Below are 18,855 nucleotides of genomic sequence, written 5' to 3' on the forward strand. Positions count from 1 at the left end.
GGCTGAAAAGAATACCTACCATGTAGCAGCCATCAGACTGCAGCCACTCCCTGCAGTGAGCCCTGAGGAAACTCAGGACGTAAAAATACAGGCCCCAGACAGCTGAGGTGCATTATCAAAGGAATGATTTCGGTGAGCCCAGACTCTTGCATCTTCCCATACATAGAAAAGTGCTAAATTCCTTAACTTGAGATATCTGGTTTTCTTTATTTAACAATACTCTTTTGATGTTCCCAATTACATGCTCTTTGTTGCAAAACTCCTAAATATCCTGGCCCCTCCCCTCGCCGCCTCAGAGCAGTTTCTCAGAGTTATCTGAAACGCTGTCTCCCAGGATACAGTCCTCATTTTGCCCCAAATAAAACTTAACTCGCAACTCTCACGTTGTGCATATATTTTTTTAAAGTCAACAATGGGAAGAAGCCAGTGAGCAGGAATTTGTAGCAAAATAGCAAGTGGATAGGATGTGGAGAACGAGGGTTGACAAAACTGGTGGGAGATGCCAAGAAATGCTGACTCTGCCCAAACACACCACCTTCGAAGGCTCCAGTTGGCCTCAGGCCTTCTTTAGCTTCCTGGTCCCACACAGCACCTGGCCACCAGGCCCAGCAGCTGCCCACACAGCCACGCGGTGCCCAGGGTGACCGCCAGCAGGAACAAGAAGACGTCCAGCAGGTACTGCTCATGTCACGGCTGCTGGAAGGTGTGGGGCTTGAGGTGCACCATACCCCCTGTCTGCAAGATGTGGTCGATCCAGCCCACCAGCCGCTGGCTGGGGGTCAGGGGGTGGGAGCGCTTCATGATGCTGGTGTCCACCATGGCAGATTTCTGCCTGTTGGCAGAGAAAGGGGGAGGTGTTACTCAAGTGGTCTCAGAAGTCTTAGGGACCTTGCATCTCACACACACACACACACACACACACACACACACACACACTTCCCAAATTATGCACAAAAGATTCCCTTTCAAGGAAAAGTTGTTGGCCTGGCCTTGGTATGGTCTAGTTGGGTCCCTTTAAAAAGTTCAAACTGATATTTGCATGCAAAGATCCATGCTTGGTGCTGGAAGTGCTAAACTATAAAAAAAATGACTAAGTCTGTAAGGACTAATCTCTACCCCAAGGAGGCTTAAGATATACTACAGGAAACCATTATATTTATTGAGCATCTACTTTGTGCTGGTGTCTGGGCTAGATAACAAATGTGACTCTGGGGACTGCAGCCCAGGAAGATATCTGCATTTTCCTGCTCCTTCAAAGCATCATGTTGACCAGCACTGGCTTCATGGGCTATGAGCCTGTGTATTTGCACAGGGCCCCACCCTTAAATGGGCCTGTGCTTGATTTAATTCTCTGCTGTCACCTTCTTGAACTCCTTAAACTTTATGACAAGGGTCTCCACGTTTCACATAAGGGCACATGAATTACGTAGCCAGCCCTGATGTCCAATGTCTGTGGACTATCCCAGCCCAGATGACTCCTTCACAGGGCCAGTGGATCATGCACATTTGGAGTTTAGGTCTTTGAAAATCCAGTGAAAGTTACAAACCCATTCATCAGAAAATGAATATTTTAAACACATGAGATACCAAATATGCATAAAGTTTCTGGGTTATCTGACCCCCAGAGCTTAACAACTTTTCTGGGGCTAGGAGTCACATGCAGTGCGGTTATTATTCAGTCACCTAACAAGAACTACTTGCAGTTCTCCTATGTGCCATAACATTGTGCAGTAATGCTAAGTCTTGAGATATGATTCGGGTTTGTGCCCTTGAAGCTCTAACTTTTTTAGTCCTTCTTCATTATAAGAAAGAAAATATATTTTTCCTCTTCACATGAGATTATTGTGCTGGTTGGAAAATTTCTTAAGAGATCAATGGGCCCTTTTGTACTGACTCACTTAACAGGAATCCATTCAAACTTACTTTGTGGCAAGCCCTGTGCTGAACCCTGGGAACACAGCAGAAAACACGAGACACACGCTGTTGTCCTGGGTGAGCTTACTCTCTACTTTCTAGTGTGGGGGACAGCCAATAAATTAAAACATAAAGAAATGGGCAATTACAGATCCTGTGACATGTTAAGAAAAAAATAATGTGCTATAATTGGGGTGGATAGGAGAGAAGGCTTTAGGACTATCAGAGAAAGACAGTCTCTCTGAGCAGGTGACATTGGGATGAGACCTCAATGTCATGAAGGAGCCAACCCTGTGAAGAGAAGGGAATGTGTTTTCTAGGGAGCAGCACAGGCAAAACGGCTGAGGTGGGGAGCAGTATGGGATATTGGGAACAGAAAGGCAATCTCCTGCCTCAGTTGGAATTCTACTATAAGCACCTCCAAAGTAGAAGACCTCTCAAAGACACCCTGTGTCAGTAGTTCAGGTTCCTCACAACTAGAAGGTATAAAATCATTCTCAGCATCTAACCTAAACTGCTCTAGTCTTCCTCTCATAGGAAATAAGTCAGCTGTTAGCATCACACACATATTATTTCACGTCCTGGAAATTTCAGTTTTACTGCAAAAAAGACCCACACGGTGCCCATTGTGGTTTACATCTTCATTCAGTGTAAGTAACCACAAGCCCAGAGAGCTGCACACCTCTTGTCCTCTATGACTTGTTTCATGTTCAGAGCCAATGTCTCAGCCTTGATCTGCTTTAACCGGATGGAGACACCGAAATTTTTGGCTTCTACTCGGAGCAGGTTTTCAGGCTGGTCTCCAAAGAGGGGAATCTCCACCATGGGCACGCCATGTTGGATGGCCTCTATGACACTATTTATCCCACCATGGGTGACAAAAAGGTGGACGTGAGGGTGCCCTGTTGCAAATAACAAAGACAGCAGAGCATTTCAGGATGAAAAGTTTCAGAACAACAAGGAAAGCAGAAAAGGCAGAAGAAAATACCAATGGGACTTAAAGTGTGTTGGAGCCATTGTGAAGATGAATTTGCTTGCTACACACCCAAGGATTCCAAGCCTTGCCTGTGTATAGAGACTCCTTGACTCAGCCAGAACCCAGGGAAGACTCAGCCAGAACCCAGGGAAGACTCAGAACCCAGGGAATTCTGTAGAGAATAGTGCTAAGCAAGGCATATATCTCCATCCATCCATCCATCCATCCATCATTCCATCTATCCATTCCATCATTCCATTCCTTCTCTCTATCCCCTCATGTCTCTTTGCTTCTCTCATCTGTTTTCTCTTTGTGTTTCCCTATGTCTATCTCTGTCTCTCTCTGTCTCTTCCTTTCCTTGAGCAAACTTTTCTCACCACCAAATAATAACCCTCTTCTCCGAATTCCTGACACATTCATTGACATCACAACTCATGTAGCACTCATAAAACTTACACTGTATGTGTTGTTCTTTTTAAATATATGAGAAGCCACTTGAAAGCAAAGACTGGACTCTGCACATCAGTATTTGCTAGCCTTTGCTTATTTAGAGCTAACTAAAGTGATTGTTGATAATGAAGAGTTCATCTCAGCCTGTGCTGGCCAACTGGGATGTGCATGAGAACCTCCTTGTTTCTTCTTTGAAATGAGAATCATATCCCATGTTCAAGACTTAAAGAAATACATTTGCAGACGTGGAAACAGGAATGTTTTTAAAATTCTACAGATTATTTTGTCATAATCTTGGTTATGAGCCTCTGATCCAGTCAGTGGCTATGGCAGTGAGGGGTCTCTAAGAAGCAGCACTAGGCACAGAGATAACCTGTTGTGGGTGAGAAAATTCTCTGGTATCAGAGACTCAGTGTGCCAAATAACTGGCCAGGAGGTTGCTCAGCTTGGCACTCAGGTACATTGGCATCAGTGTTGTGAATGTATGAGTTGCTCACACCTTAGTAGCTAAGGAAGATATGTGTGTGTGTCTGTGTGTATGTAAGGGAACATGGGTGAACAGTGCACATAAAGCCACTGAATACAGTGGCAATGTGCTCCCTGGTATGTGTTCTCAGAGCTCACAGATTGTTTAGGATTATTTTGTGGTGACCTTGTTCAAGACCAAAAGCAGTAGGTCTTTGTGACTTTGTTGGCTGCAGACATCAGGCCTGGGATAGAAAAGAATGAAGGGCAAATAGCTGTTTTGGCACCTGATCTCATTGGAAGTATAGCCTGATTCCCCAAGAGCTCCAGCTGGCTGCTCCATTCCTGCCCTCTAAAGACTTATCTTGTGCTGATGAAATTATCCAACTAGAGATCAGAGGCCTAATGATCCTAAAGACATGTAAATGAGAAGAAAGAAGCAGTCCTGGGCAGTCTTTACCCAGGAGGTCATTCCGAGGAAGCCAGTCCACAATTTTCACATTTGCTGCCAATTTGATGTCTCTGGGCCAATGAGAAGGCTTACACTTCCATATCACCCCTTGAGGGAGACGAGCAAAGGCAGCATTCATCTCCTTGAGAATCTCCTGGGACTGAATTATGCTCACCATGGAGCTCAGGGCCACAAGGACAAAACCAGAGTCTCCAAACTTGGTGATGAAATTCTCATATTCTTGGAGAGAGGCGAGAAAAGAAAGAGGAGAACAATGTTCATGAAAGCCTAGACAGCCATGAAATGAAGTCAGCCATTTACTAAACACACTCTCCCGTCATTCCTAGAGCTCGCTGTCCTGAGACAGCTCAGCACTCTCAGTTGTGCTCATGCCCACTGTGCTGCTGTGAACATCTTTCATTTTTGAAACATTCACCCTACTGTCAAGGAGATCATAGACACCCTACTCATTTTAGGTCCATGGAGACATGGCCACTTGGGTGTTTTCCAAAGCCGGACCAGAAGTGGTAGGGTAAGGAAGAACACCATAGGGAGTCAGGGTCCAGCAGAGGGAGGTGGGACATCTGCAGCCTAGACTGGAGAAGCTGGGAGAAGGCCTCTGGCATAGGAGAAATGGAAGCAGAATGGGGAGGTGACTGGCCACCCACACCCCATGCGCCATGTAGCACGCTTTCCTCCGATATCCCATGTTGTTCTTAGTCACTGATCTTTGCAGTTCATCTCCTACCTCAATGATTCACCCACTTGACTTCACATTATATTCACATGGAAAGATTTTTTTTAAATCTGCAATGCCCAATCCCTAAGCAGCGTATCTTTTCAAGTCCCCTAGGCAGTTCTGAAGAACACTTCTGACCTAATGTTGTAATCTTGGTTTTAACACATTTTGTCAATTCTTCCAAATATTTCTAGGAATCCTGACTCTCTTTGGACTTCCATGGCTCCCCCACCCCCAGCACCTAGCCCTTCACCCTATTGGGTTGATTCCATCTAGCATAACACTGTCTGATTTACCATCTCAGAGGACCACTTTGACAACAGCTTTGTCATTCTGTTATAATTAAAAAGCAACATAAAACCATTATATAAAAATTGGAAAATGCCGAGGAGAAAATCTTTTGAAAAAGTCCCTGTTATCTCACAGCCATGACAATCCTTACTCCCATTAGGCTCCTGCTTAACAATTCCCTCCCCCAGGCCTGTGGCCAGGGTTGACTCACCCTCCTGTTAGGTGAAGCTTCCTGCAACCTGGCCTGGCTACCTCTGTGCAACTGCATCTTCCACTCTCTAGTCCAGCTGGAGTCACCCAGGGAAACCAGAGACATCTCACTTCATCTTCACAATTTGGGCCCCATGTTCTCTCCAACCAGCTCCATTCCTAAAGAATCCTTCCACAAACTCAGAGCTCGTGTAGCCCAAGGATCATTCCCCAACTCTTCCTGCTCACTCAATGCAAGGTCGGTAGAGGAAGGGTAGACACTTTGGTGCCTGGAAGGCCCAGGCCAAATCAGGGCTCTCTGGCTCTGAAATAAATGATAGTGGGACAGCCACTTACACCACCTGAGCTCTGTCCCCTCATTTATAAAAATGAAATTTATCATACTTCCCTCTATGTGGCAAGAGATTATAGAAGATAAAATTGCAAGCCTGTGTTGATAGATAAGAGGCAACCAATTCATCTTAGCTCCACTCCATTTTGAAAATTTCCACAGCAGTGGTTCTGAGTTTATGCATTCAAACTGATTGCACAGCTTTTACAACTCACAGTGCCCAGGCTTGACCCCACATCAATCAAATTGGGAAGCCTAGGCGAAGTTAGGGACCAAGACTCTACAGTCTGGGGATGCTGGAGATAAAACCTGAGTTCTCACTGTCAGTCCCACATCTCGCTCCCCCCCCTTGGTCACGCCCTGTCTCACAGTGTTGCGTGTTTCGTTGTAACTCATCCCCTTAACAATTCCTGCATGTGACAGATGCTTATTATGTGCTTACTATACATGTGATCATACAAAACGATAATGTAAACTTCAACTTACTAAAAGGCTTATGCAACCAGGGCTAGGATTAAGGTGAGGCAAGAGAAGACCCTGGTATAGTATTTAAGGAGGTCAATCTCAGGGTTGTGTAAGTCCTAAGTCTGTACTTGCATGACAGGGCATCCTTCCTTTAAAAGGATGCCCTGGTGCCTCATTTGCCTTACCTTATGCACTCCCAGGATCCCAGTGGCAGAGGCAGTCACTAGCTCTGCACTGACCTCTCTGCATGAAATCCATATCCTCAGGTTTTACTTACTTGTGGTACTGGTTTAACAGGTTTGGCCATTAAGCCTCCAACATACACCGTGTTAGGAAGCAGGGGCAGAGCAAATTCAAAGGCAAAGTCAGGAGTTAACAAACCACAGCTCTGCTTTCTTTAAAAGATGAGACAAAACTGGCCTAGAGCCTTCCGGGAAATGCTCCTTGATGGTGTTGTCATACATAGAGCGGATCTGCCACTGTTTCACGGAGAAATCAAAGAACATCAGGAAATTCTTTACTCAGCCCCAGAAGTCCATGTGGTCAGTTAACAAGGAATAGAATACTGGCACATAAGACAGGGGGCTTGGTGGTCCAAAGTTCACACTGCCAAATGAGGAAGGGAGAATGGACACAAATGGCTTCCCAAGCTTCTCAGCAACCAAGAAAGGACAGTAGTCAAAAATTTCCACTATCACCAGGTCAAAGTTCTCATTCTTTAAAGAATTCATAGTATCATTTCTCCTTAGCGAATGACTGCACTGAAGCCCTAGTTGCTCCAAAATAGTTAAAACGTGATCAAATGTGCTTCTGTAAGAAAAATAAATACATGATAAATATTCATTGGAAGTGTTAATATCACAATACATAAAAGAATCTTGATCCACTGACAGATGAATGGATAAAGAAGATGTGTTATACATATACAATGGACTATTACTTCACCATAAAAAAGAATGAAATAATGTCATTTGCAGCAACATGGATGGACCTTGAGACTATCATACTAAGTGAAGTACGTCAGACAGAGACAAATATCATATGATATCACTTATATGTGGAATCTTAAAAAATGATACAGATGAACTTATTTACAAAACAGAAATAGACTCACAGACATAGAAAACAAATTTATGGTTACCAAAGGGGAAAGCAGGGGAAGGGATAAATTGGAAATTTGGGATTAACAGATACATGTTACTATATATAAAATAGATAACAGAGATCTACTGTATAGCACAGGAAACTATATTCAATATCTTGTAATAACCTATAATGGAAAAGAATCTGAAAAAGAATATATATATATACACATATATATGTATAGCTGAACTGAATCACTTTGCTGAATACCTGAAACACTGTAAATCAACTATACGTCAATTTAAAAAAAGAATCTTGGGATGCAAAGAAAATATTCCAGGTAAGTAAGACCACACCCAAGAGCAGCCATCCTATTCTACCACTGTCCATAAATATGTACCTTAGTCACTCTGGGCAGATGTTCTGCTCTTGAGAGTGTTCCCTTCCTCCCCTCTCCCTTTCCTCACTGCTCCAAATCCCCAACACTCTCTATGCCAGTTCCTAGAAAATATATCTTTGAACTCTCAATTCCTGAAATCCATGGGCACAGATGAATTATGTTCACTGAAAATGAATTGCCATCATTGGGGCTTCTGCTCTGGTAGGTTTCTTTGACCATAGCAGACCTCACAGATCTCTTTCTACTTGATAAATTCTGCGACAATTTCCTTAAACTTCACTTACATACTGAACTTTTATGAGTGGTTTTCTTGTTTACTTAGCAAAACAGTGGAAGTCACTTGATGACACAATCCCACAAATGTTGACAATATAGGCTATTTTTTTTTAAATTACTGTGTATTCACATATGACAGATTTCCTCACCCAAGGGATTATTTGATGATATTAGAACAAAATCTCAGCTAGAAATGGGAATTCTACCTTTCTATGCCCAGAGGTTAAACAAAGGAAAAAGAAACCTGGCTCTGAAACATATGATTAGCCTTTCCACTTCAGTGCAGGCTAAGGTATACAGAGAAGATAATGGCAAAGCTTTCTGACATGTAATTAAGACATTGCCTATGGGATTATTCCAGGAACCTATCTTCTTGCAACGCTTTCCCATCACTGCCTATATAGATTATGACCCTGTTTCCTGTTTGTACAACATATAGGGAAATAGGATATCCATCTGTACTCTAAGATACTAGAGATAATAAGTGCAAGGGCTTAAGACATCAGAGGCCTCCTGGCTGCATGGAGGACCAAGAGAATCGGTACCCTGGCATAGTTATAATTGTCCACCTTTACACCATTGTGCCCCAGGTAGAGATTGTACAGAGGCTGAGAAGTCATTAGCAATATCCATATCTCTGTCTGATCTTCAGGGTTAACTTCAAGTCACGCAATGAAAGTGATTGGCTCAAATCATCCCCTACTGTGTTTTAAAGATTTCACGTAACAAAGGAGTGGTTACCAAAACTTTTGGATAACTTCAGTAATGCTGTAAAAATTCCTAGAATATAATTTGTTAATCATAGTTAAAGTTAAGCTAACAAATAGAAAAATATCAAGAATGCATGGTTACCTATATCTGTCCTCAAAAATATGAAATTAGGGGAGAATAGACAAAGCATATACTTAAAATGTACAACTAACATCGCAAGTCGGTACAGACTAAGTATCAGATGAGTAGGTTAGGTCAGACCTATCCCAGAGGGACTATGGTCTTCCCGTTTGAGTGAGGAAAGGAGGTTTTATGGAAATAGTCAGATTTAAGCAGTACCTTTATTAGTAAATAGATTTTCAAGAAGAAAAGAGGGGATTAGTCCTCTGTAATTAGTCCAGATAGGCATGGATTTCTGTCTTTTCACTTCTGTGTCTATGAGTAAGGAGTTATGTGTTCCTTTCCATTCCAGATGAAGCAAAAGGAGTCAGCTTCATGTCTTATTTTGCACGAGGTTGATTGCATTTTAAAAGGACTTTACATGGCCAGAAGTTCAACTTCTACAAAATTGTTGTTTAAAAGTCTTCTCCATTAATAAATACATGTGAGGAGAAAGGAAAAAAATAAATGGAAAGGTGTCTTTGATTTCCCTACCAACAGTGAGAGGTTGAGGTACCTATGCTTCTGTGTTGGGGAGATTATAGACAAAGATTGTAAGTGAAGTGTTGCAAGGAAGTCCCAGAAGAAACTACCTCCCAGTTGCTACAGGAATACCTTCATGCTTATAGTAGAAGAGAGAAAGGACAGAGCAAGGGAAAGCCTCCAATGGCTGGAATGGAGGATTTGGTGTGAAATACTTGTTTACCCAACTATCATCATCATTCATTCCTCTCTCCCTCCCCCTCTCCATCCATCCAACCATCCCTTTATCACATCCTAGTCCAAGCATCCACCCATTCACTTATATTACCAAAATTGTGACTCTTTAGTTCAAATAATTTAAAAAATTACCTGCCCTCAAAAGTTTCTTCCATAAAGAAATGAAAAGACTTCTTAAATTCTTTGTTATAGTCTTCAGGTAGAAACCAGTTAATAACTTTGTATGATTTCTCCTCCTCTTTAAAACCTAAGAAACAACAATGGGTTAAATGTTAAATGTGTCACACAACATGGATTAACATTAGAATGATACCAACATTCGATTGTGTCTTTTGAATTATTTTTTTTCCATTTGGTTGCTTTCTTATTCAATCTTGTATACTGAAAGTATTTCTTGAGAACCTTACAATGATTCAGGAATGCTTTTTAGTTTAAATTATGGAAACTTCCATTTAAAGCTTTAATTGGATGTATAGCTATTTGTCTCATTTTATTGCTGAGAAAATAAACTTAATTAGTTTAAGATAATTTGTCAAGGTTGATTCCAGAGCCTCTGCTCTTTCTGTTTTAGAAAAATTCAACTTCATTATTTAAAGTGATATAACCCAATAGTTTGTGATTCAGTAGAAAGTACTGAATGGCTTAATTAAAATAGTAGTCTTCTGCACCTCTACGTACCAACTTGGCTTCTCCTCGATTACCCATGAGTTTGATGTTTGATGCTGATGTTTGACTGCTAGCCGGCTTCAAGCCCTATCTCTCATTCCCTCTTCTGTGCATTACCTGGGAAAACTGGTAAGAAAGTCTGCATGCTCCCTCCCATGGCCCTAAGTGGGAGTTTCAAACCATGCAAGTCAGGCCCATGAGGCGGAACCCTCACCACATCCCAACCCCCTGCCCACAATAAAAATTCAAGCTAGTCATCCCTCCCTACTCTCGATAGCCATTTTTCAGGGGCTTGGGAACCTGTCCTGCTCTTTCAAAAAGGCCTTATTATTTGAGTAATAAACCTTCCATACTCTTCTTAATGCATTTGTGCCTATATCAGTCATGACATCCAACCAAATTGTGCATAGGGACTGGGAACAGATTATTGCATGGTCCCACACATTACAGCTCCCATATCCAACCTCAGTGAAATGACTGACTCTATCCAAGGATCTACTAGAAAATACTTGGCAGTCATAGATTTGGCTAATATGTTCTGTTCAGTACCTATTTTACCAGGCTCTCAACTGCAGTTTGCCTTCCCTTTGGAAGAGGCACAGTATACCTCTAATTGGTTGCCAGTGGGACATTTCAACAGCTCTACCACTGGCCACAATCTTTGCTGGCAAAATATTAACCACATCCAACTTTCCCCAGGAGCATAGGTATTAATTACATTAAGGACATCCTCCTCCAAGGAGATTCATTTCACACACTCATTCAAGACAGAAACATTCTCAAAGTAGTTCATATGAAGGGATGTGCCATTTTCCCTACACAAAGCTCAAGATCCAGTACCTAAGTGAAATTCCTGGGAAAGATTTGGTCAGTCTAAGGTTTTTCTATCACTGACATTGTCAAGAAACAACTATTGACACCATAATATTTCAACAGGTCCAACATCTTTTAGTTCTTTTTGCATTCTGGAGACAACATATTTCTCATTTATATGTTTTACTTAAGTCCATGTATGCTCATTGTTTGAAAATCAGCCCACTTTGGATACGGTCCCAAATAAAAAACATCTAGAATCTGTCCAAATCACAATGCAATAGGTACTGTAATTAGTGCCCCTCAAAATTGCCTTTAGCAACCTGCTCTCCTGCCTCCTGGAGTGACTTGACCACCTATGATGGCTGCATGGGTTTCCTATTGTTGCTGCAAAGATTTACTGTAAACTTAGTGGCAAAAAAAACAAGCTTATTATCTTACAGTTCTGGATATCAGAAGTCCAAAATGGGTCTTATCTGAGTAAAAGCAAGATGTGGGCAGGCCTGCATTCCTTCTGGAGGCTCAAGGGGACAATTGTTTTCTTGCCTCTTCCAGCTTTTAGTGTCTGCCTGCATTCCTTGGCTCGTAGCCTCCTTCCAATTGGCAATCACATCACTCTGACTTTTCCTTCCACCATCACATTCCTTCTGTTACTCTCCTGTTGTCTTCTTTCATTTAGAAGAACTCTTGTAATTACACTGACTCCACCTGGATAATCCAGGATAATCTCCCCATCTCAAGATCCTTATATTAATCACATCTGCAAAGTCCCTTTGCCTTGTAAGGTAGAACATTCACTGGTTCCAAGAATTAGAATGTGGATATCTCTGGGCGGGGGGGGGGGGGGGGGGGGGGTATTATCTGCCTATTATTATGTTCTGCTCTCTGCACCTCAAACACTCATGTACATCCCACATGCAAAATGTATTCACCCCATCTCAACGTCCCAAAAGGTCTCAAACCGTTACACTACCAACTCAAAGTTCAAAATCTCATCTAAATATCATTAGCGCAAATGTCCCAAATTATAACATCCAAATAATTTAATAAGTATGGGTGAGAGTCTGGGTATGATCAATCCAGAGGCAAAATTTCTCTCCATCTCTGGACCTATGAAATCAGGAAACAAGTTTTCTGCTTCCAAGAAACAATAGTGGGGCAGGTATAAGACACTGGTTACTGATTTTATTAATCTAAATGGAACAAAGTGGAAGGAAAACATCAGTCACTGGTCATAAGAAATTCTGACATCCAAATGGGCCAACTAATATTGTTGGCCCATTTGGATGTCAAAATTTCTTATTAAGGACTGGAAACAATCCTCCGTGATTTGAAACCCAGCCCTGTGAGATTGAAGCTCTAACCTCTGGGCTTACTGCTTCATCCTAAGAGTTCTTCTTTGTTCTCCATAAAAGTTATCATGCCCTGGGGTCCCACACGGGGAAGATGAATCCCCTTAGCTGGTTTGAAAACCAGTGGGACTTACCATAGGGCTGTAAGAAACCAAGACTTCACTTATGAAGAGTGTGTATACACGCTTGCTTACTCCCAGGAACAAAGCAGAGGAAGCAGATTGAAACTCTTGGGGATCCGGCCGGTTTCCTGGGACCAGCCCAGTGCACACCCAGGCCCGCACTAGGCTCCTGCTCCAGTGCAGTCCCCGCTAGAGTGAAGGCTGCTATCGCCAAGGAGAGTGTGCACTTCGGGGGAACGAAGCGGCTCAGACACAGCCCTGCATCTGAACAGGGCAAGGGCAGCCATTGCCCTTGGAGGCAGTCCTCATTTTCAGAGTTTTAACGTCTGCGTTTCCACTAACAGTGTGTTCAAGGCAATCTAGGCTTTTTCTATCATGTCCTCAATATTCTTTTAGCCTCTATCAATAACCCAATTGTGATTTCACATAATGATTGGAGCTTATGAATCCACAAGTATGGTTATTAGAGATCTTTGCTTCTTCAGTGCCACTGATGTTATTTCTTCACTAAAGTTATTAACAAATAAGTAAGATGGGTGTGTTCAAATTAATAGTTAATAAATGGTTCATATATTCCATACACTGAAATGAGCATCAGGTCAGAAATAATAACCTAATCATGTATTTTCCTGATTTGCAGACACCTAGCCTAGCTCTTCTAATGAAGTAAAGATTGAATATGCTGTTTCAAAGCCTCAGGAATGCCCATGATTAGGGAATATTGAAAGAAACCCTAGACACTTAAACCTGGAACCTAAGAATAAGACTGAATGGATCTAAAAACTCCCTGAATTGTTTATAGATTTTGATGTACATATATTTGTTAAAGGGGTAGAAGGTAAGTTGAGTAGTTTCTCAAAGTTCATGCCAAACGTATTTTTTAATCTAAAATTTAAATTAATTTAATTTAAAATTTTCATTAGATTAAATTACAATTTTAAAACTTAAATCTTAATACACTACAGCTATTTCATCAGATCTGCTATCAAGGAAAGTGCAAAAGGATACGCATATAAAAGATGCTCAGTGAAGCATACAGAACTTAATCTAGAAGGTGATTAGAATGGTTTTAAGTAGGGACTCAAACAGATATTTGTACACCAATGTTCATGGCAGCATTACTAACATATCCAAAAGGTGGAAACAACAGAAATGTCCATCAACAAATGAATAGACAAATAAAATATGGTATATACATTCAATAAAATGTTATTCAGCCTTAAAAAGGAAGAAAATTCTGATACATACTCCAACATGAATGAGCCTAAAAGACATTATGCTAAGTGAAATGTGCAAGATACAAAAGACAAATATTGTATGATTCCACCTATATAAGGTATCTAGAATAGTCAAATTACTAGAGAAGTAATGTAGAATAGTGTTTACCAGGGGCTGGGGCAATGGGTAATGAGCAGTTATTTTTAATGGGTACAGAGTTCTAGTTTGTAATGATAAAAAAGTTCTGGAGGTGGATGGCAGAGATAGTTGCACAACCATGTGAATGTACTTAAAGTCACTAAACTCTATACAAAAATGGTTACAGTGGTCAATTTCATGTAATGTATATTTTATCACAATAAAAAACGTAAAAGAAATTTCGACAGAAAAAGAATTATTTTAAAACAATCTGAACAATTACAAAGCCTGAACTCACCTTCAAAGTTTTATAATTTCTCACAATTTTGTTCTTCAAAGAGTCCGCTTAATACTGTATTTTTTTTTCTTAAATCAAAGCCTGAGCGATACTTCGGAATAAGCAATCCAGAGCTTAAAGTCCTAAATCCACCCAACACACTTATTAACCTGCCGTGTGACCCTGAGTAAATTGTTCAAGTTCTCAGGGCTGCTGCTTCCTTTTCTGTCAATAGAGAGGAGTTGCTAAGATTTAGGAGCTCATTCTAGCTAAACTCTTTGGATTTAGGCACTTCCTACATCAGTGTGCACAAACTCACGGGCAGTCACCAATTTTCAAGAAAACAAGATCATCTCAGTGGCAGATTCTGATCTTAGTTGCATAAATAAGGGACCGCCTGAGAAAACTTCCTTAAATTTCAGATACCATAAGAGGAGAAGTCATCTATGCTATAGAAAAAAGTGATCCTTATCTATTAGAAATCTTATACATGGATAACACATCTGTTCAACAGGTTTTCAAGCCAAGTTATAAAGTAGCATTACCAAAATGGTCTGTGATAATGTGTGGAGGGTTGCTTGAGATGGAGTGGAAGTCAGGTACAGGAGGAGAACATAGAACTACAGAGCATGGAGTCCTGGTGGAAAGAGCCAAGAAGTTTTCCTACACCTTACATAGACACACACACAAACACACACATGCACACACTCACCCTTTTCATTCTTTCAGTCCAGTTACATTTAAAGAAACTATTTGAAAAGACCCTCTATGCAAAAGGCATTGCTGTTCCTTGCCTGGAATACACCCAATCAAGAATTAGCAGGGAAGATACCTGGTAGCAATAAATTTCCTCTCTGGAGAAGCATGGTGACATTACGACCATGATCTTGAAGAATCTGAGAGACCCGATTCATCAGTAGAAAATGGCTTCCACCTAGGAACAATGCACAACTTCATTTTTGTAATGATGAGAGTAGAGATTCTAAGATTGATGGGCTGACAAATCCAGGAGAGGAGGGGTAGGGAAGCAGAAAGTTGACAGGAGTAGAGGAAATGAGCGTCATCAGTCAGTCTCTCCATCTCATTCTGAGTAAGCCCTAGCCCACTCACCCAGAGCCTGCTGGCCCAGCTCCTTGACAAGTGGCAAACCTCCATCAAAGATTTCCTATTGGGTCTCTGGTCTCCAAGTCAGTGTGACAAGCTTCTCGGTGCTTAGGCCCTAAGGAGTTCCTGATCCTAAGGTACATACTGCATTTTAGCCAGGGATTTACGGAGACACCATGTCCTAAAGAAATAACTGCACTGGTGGAAATTTTGGCATGGTGCCGTGCATGTGAGTGTGAAGGGGTCCTAATGGACAAGCAATCAGAGCTATTTCTGGGATCCTTCTCTTTGGAAAGTATGCAAGAGTAGGAACCAGAAATATGGGTGCTTGAATGAGTCCAAGAAGCAACCATTACAGCAGAAGGACGTGGAGCTATCAGTTTGAGCCAAAATGCTTGCAGTTCAAATACATTTGGCAGGAAGTTTCTCAGTTGGGGCCTGAATGTTTCACATCCATTAAGACTTGGGGATAGACTTGCAGGATACCTGTGGGGTCCATGGGATGGGCCTGCAGGATCCTATATGCATGAGTGGCTGGGACATCATCTATCCTAGGACAACCCTGGGATCCTAAGGAAACGTAAGCTCAATCCTTGGGAGAGGTGCAAGCTCCATCTCACTAAGGTCTTCTCATAGAACCCGCACCAACACAGGGACTTTGCTTGAATCTAAAGTTCTCAGCAGCAGAGAAAGCTAAATCAGGAGAGAAATTAATGGCAAATGGCAAGGGTTAGGAGACTGGGGTTAGAGGGATGGAGTACCTACCCGGCCCCGCACCTACCCGCACAAACGGCTCCTCCCTCTTCATCCGCCCGCCAGGGTAACAAACCTGCTCCGGGTGGTGCAAGAGAAATAGTGTGCAGCTATTTCTTCATTTTTTTATACACCAAGTTGTACAGTCTGACATAACAGGAAATGATAAAGTACGAATTCCCCACACCTCTTGCCCACATTTTAATCCCAAGATCCGGGAGAAAGGGCAGGATGAAGGGCAACTACACATTCATCCTCTCGTGGAGGGTCTTGGGGACCCCAGTGCCTTCTGGGTGTCCAGCCCCTCACAAACCACACCAGCTCCCTCTCAGAGCCTGAGGCTGGGGAACAGTGTACTTTTAGGGGGTGAGGAAGCTCTCTTGCATTATTACTACAAACAGTCAGCAGGAAAAAAAGATTTTAGGACTTCCCTGGTGGTCTAGTGGTTAAGACTCCGCCCTTCCACTGCAGCGGGGTACGGGTTCCACCCCTGGGTGGGGAAGTTCCGAATGCCGTACAGTGCGGCCAAAAACAAAAGTAAAAAGAAAAAAAAAGCTTTCAAATAGAGATAAAGTGATTTTTAAAACTCCCCACTGGAAAGTGGGTGACAGTGGAAGCTTGGAGAGGATGGTCTTGGGGATAGGAAATCCTGAGTAAACATTTGGTATGTGCCATTAGGGAGGTCCCGTATGCTCCTGCCATCGGCGCCTCCCTTCCCTGACCTTTCATTTCCTGCTCAGGAAAACCTAGTGGGGACTTAATTTGATGATTTACGGTTCCTTGCAGCTCTAAGATCCCCTGATTCTCAGTGATGTAAAAGTGATCTAAGAGAGCCCACTATGGGTTAAAATAAAGTCTTGGGGAAGCTCCCTCCTATGATTATCCCTGTATCCTGATATATTCCTCTGGGTGAAACACTCCACTCTCCTAATTGTCACTGTAGTATCTCCCCTGCTCCACCTTGGCTCCTGGGCAGCCTCAGAAAATTATTACTGCTGCCCCCAGGAGCACCTTTCCTTGGCCTCCGAGAACTGCAAACCGCTAGTTAGCCCCAGTCTTTACCGGCAACTGCTGTGCGCCCTCCAGAAGTTTAGGGTGAGCCTCTGAATGTCCAGCCCGCGCCCTGGAGGAGGCGGCCGGGGGCCTCCTGCACTGGGCTGGATCTCAAACTTCTGGCCCCAGCCCCGCTCCTACCCGCACAAATGGCTCCCCCCTTTTCATCCGCCCGCCTGGGTAACAAACCTGCTCCAGACTGGAAAAACACACGACTCTCTCACCAAGGGCTGTTTGCCGGTCTCTGGATCTTTGGCCAAACACTTACCCACCAGGGACAGAGTTAGGATTTTGGCAGCCTCTGAGAGCAGGAGGCCAGGCAGTAGGAATCCGACTAGAAGCAGCGCCTGCTGCCCCGCCATCCTTGCTCCTGTAGAAGCTGCAGGGCGGAGACCCCTGCCCCGCCCCCGCACAGGGGACCTGATGCGCAGGCAGTGAAGGAAAGGTGCTGGCTGGGGGCTTGGGGAGAAATAAGAGAGTGGTTTACCCATCTTCCGTTCTGTTTGTCCCCTCTCGCCCTTCGGCCCCTCCTCCCTCTGTGAGTAAACCATTAGACAGTCTCTCCTCATCCTCCCTAACCTTGGCAGCAGAAAGGAGGGGTTAGTGAGCTGATCCAGCGCTGTTCACATAATCTCCGCCCTCCCTGCCTGGAAAATACTCTGAACCAGGAATGGTAGAGACGTTTAGAAATCACGTGGATGACAACTCTACCTCCAGGTGACTTGGACCCATCTCAGTTTTATGGACCCTTCCCCAAACTTATGGTACTCCACCTAACCGCTCTAATACTTCATACTGCTGTATCCACGCTCCATTTCCCCAGGTACCTGCTTAAACTCTCTGCTAGTGTAGCAAACTCAAGACCTCCCTAAGCAAATCCCCAAGGGAACTTGACCTACCATTCCTGGATTATAGCTCTGATGGCCTTTTAAGGAGGTAATTTATTCATGAACAGGTGCTAGAGTCCTAACTCTGAAGTCCAAGTCTTCACCCAGAGGACCAAACCTCTAAAGCTGAGACTAATTCTGAATGAGCCTCATAAAATAGGACTAGGGATCTTTCCACAGTCTCCCTAGGTACAAGTTGAGGCCATCTTGTAATTCTGCTGCCTTGTAATGTTAACCCTGGGAAGGACAGGGCATGCAAACCCCAGAAGTCATCTTTGCATTTTCTATCCTCAAAACAAGACTGGCTTCGGTGTGGGGTTTTAGTGCAACTCTGAAACAGGCAGAAAAAGACCTCAATGACCGGAAACCAGAAAATTCCTAGAAGAAAACATAGACCGTAAGCTCCTTGACATAGGTCTTGGTGATGATTTTTTTGGATTTGACACCCAAAGAAAAGCAACAAAAGCAAAAATAAACCTAATCAAACTTACAGTCTTTTGCATAGCAAAGGAAACCATCAACAAAATGAATCATAACTCACCACAATAATAGAGTAAAAATGAAGTACCATATGATCTCCTCAATAGATGCAGAAAAAATCTTTGTTTTCTTGACAAAACTCAATACCCTTTTATGATAGAAACTCTCAGCATACTAGCAATAGAAAGTAATTTCTTCAATGTGATAAAAGGCATATATTTTATAAATCTTGGTCTATAATCATACTTAATGGTGAAACATTGAACTTTTTCCATCTAAGATAGGAACAAAGCAGAAATGCCTGCTCTTACTATTTTTATTCAACAACATGGTAGAAACTCTAGCCAGTTC

The 18,855-nt window shown here is 42.6% G+C and overlaps 1 protein-coding gene across 1 annotated transcript; it reads right to left on the bottom strand.

The window, feature by feature from the left end:
* Window positions 1-265: 265 nt before the first annotated feature.
* On the bottom strand, window positions 266-17,594 carry LOC133089626 (UDP-glucuronosyltransferase 3A1-like). The gene is given in 8 exon segments (XM_061187704.1): window positions 266-832; window positions 2,597-2,816; window positions 4,266-4,496; window positions 6,566-6,659; window positions 6,661-7,102; window positions 9,774-9,888; window positions 15,060-15,161; window positions 17,406-17,594. Coding segments are annotated over 8 exon segments (1,563 nt in total). The 5' UTR covers window positions 17,500-17,594; the 3' UTR covers window positions 266-567.
* Window positions 17,595-18,855: the final 1,261 nt, after the last annotated feature.

Source organism: Eubalaena glacialis, chromosome 4, assembly GCF_028564815.1.
Source record: "Eubalaena glacialis isolate mEubGla1 chromosome 4, mEubGla1.1.hap2.+ XY, whole genome shotgun sequence".
NCBI classification, from domain to species: domain Eukaryota; kingdom Metazoa; phylum Chordata; class Mammalia; order Artiodactyla; family Balaenidae; genus Eubalaena; species Eubalaena glacialis.